Source organism: Poecilia latipinna, unplaced genomic scaffold (assembly GCF_001443285.1).
Source record: "Poecilia latipinna isolate Pla-1442-1.1 unplaced genomic scaffold, P_latipinna-1.0 Scaffold2053, whole genome shotgun sequence".
Classification (NCBI taxonomy): Eukaryota; Metazoa; Chordata; class Actinopteri; order Cyprinodontiformes; family Poeciliidae; genus Poecilia; species Poecilia latipinna.
Window position 1 is genome coordinate 43,424 of NW_015114669.1, and position 1,582 is coordinate 45,005.

General features: G+C 41.0%; 1 protein-coding gene across 1 annotated transcript in view; it reads right to left on the bottom strand.

Moving 5' to 3' along the window:
- Positions 1 to 1,582, bottom strand: part of zfr (zinc finger RNA binding protein) — a gene marked incomplete at its 5' end in the record, with an annotated part of 56,489 nt that overhangs the window by 42,071 nt on the left and 12,836 nt on the right. The window contains one exon of the mRNA XM_015016727.1: positions 833 to 978. Coding sequence (XP_014872213.1) covers positions 833 to 978 — 146 coding nt within the window. The remainder of the gene's footprint in view (positions 1 to 832; positions 979 to 1,582) is intronic.

A 1,582-nucleotide genomic window follows, 5' to 3' on the forward strand; every position in this document is an offset into this window, starting at 1 on the left:
TACAGTGTGTGAGGTGGCCAACAGTGTGCACCAATCACAAGGAGTAATTGGTGCACACTGCTTTGTGCACTGGTGCAGAAACCCCATTAAAAACATGGTTGGACCAAGCTAGGGCATAAAAATTATATATCTTACCTTAAATACGAGTGCTTATCTAACTGTCCAATAAAATATCTGAAAATACAATTTAAACGGTATGAACCTAACCTGTTAGAAAGTGGTCACTGCAAACACTTCTCGTCTTTTTTTTTTTGGTAAGTTTTTTCTTTAAAATCAGCTCCCTTGTGACCAACTACCTTCAGAACACGAAAATAACGTTTATTTTTCTATTAGAACGGTTGGAATATCTGCACATGGCACAGACTTTAGGCATTCTGAAGCTGGAGCACCAGAAGTAAACAGGCTGCATTTACTTTCTGACCCCCCATCTGCATTGCGTGACGTCGGCACTATGTCATCTGCAACCCAGCAATAGGAGATATGGACTTATCGGATCACATTGCAGTATATTTGACACCAGCACTATGGTATAGCAACAGCCTGGAGACTCTCGTGTCATAGCACTCGTCTCATGGTGCTGCCCAAACCAGTGAGAGGTGGAATTTACAGCTTTCACAGTTTATCGATGTATACGGTAAACAACCCATATCACGACAGCTGATATGGATCAGCTGTCATAATTGTGTTACCATCAACTCAAGGTTTGCGTTATCATCCATTTATGATCACTGAGGTGAACTGCTAAAGATGTCATGACATTGACTTTAGGCTAAGTGAAGTGCAATGATGTGCATGTAGTAAGTTTCACAGCCAATGCAGAGCAAATCCGTACCTCATTTCCATCCTCCAGCGCTCCTCCTCTTCTCTTCTTCTCCAGTACTCTTCTTTCTGCATCTGTTTTCTCATCTTTTCTTCCTGAATCTTTCGGGCTCGGATGCTGGGCTTGACCTCTACCTGCAGATCGGGATTTACCTTCTTCTACAAAAGAAAACAAAAAAAAAAAGTTAATGTTGTGCAGTGTTATAAGCCTGGCGGCCCACCATGCTTTACTAGGCCCCCACCAGGCCAAGCGTTGCTTGTTTTTGTTTTTAGAAAAAATGAATAATAATAATAAAAAATATATATATTTTTTTTTTCTTCTTCAAATTAAACCCGGATTGAAAAGGTCTCTGTTGCTCAGAGCGTTTCACTGGTGGAGCAAAGTTATTCCTAAAAGATAGTTTATGAATAAGTTTATAATTTATGCTTTTAAAGCCGGAGAGCAGGTCAATTACACAGTTGGTGCCTCTGCGTGCTGTCGCTGCTTGATCTTTAAAATTTACCTCAGTCCGGACTGCGTGCGTGCCTCCTTTGAGTAAACTAGACACAGGCTGACCTGTATGGATATTTACGTCAACCCCCTGTGTGGAATTATGTTTCTTTGAAGAAATCAAGGTAAGAGTCCAAAACTCTTAGCTCTGGTTGCTTAGCTCAACGTGAACTGCAGGAATAACTTGTAGTCACGCTTTCAGAAACGTGTGATGAGGGAGTGGTGAGAATGATTTATCTTTGTGAACAAAGATTTATGTGGGGCGTTTACATC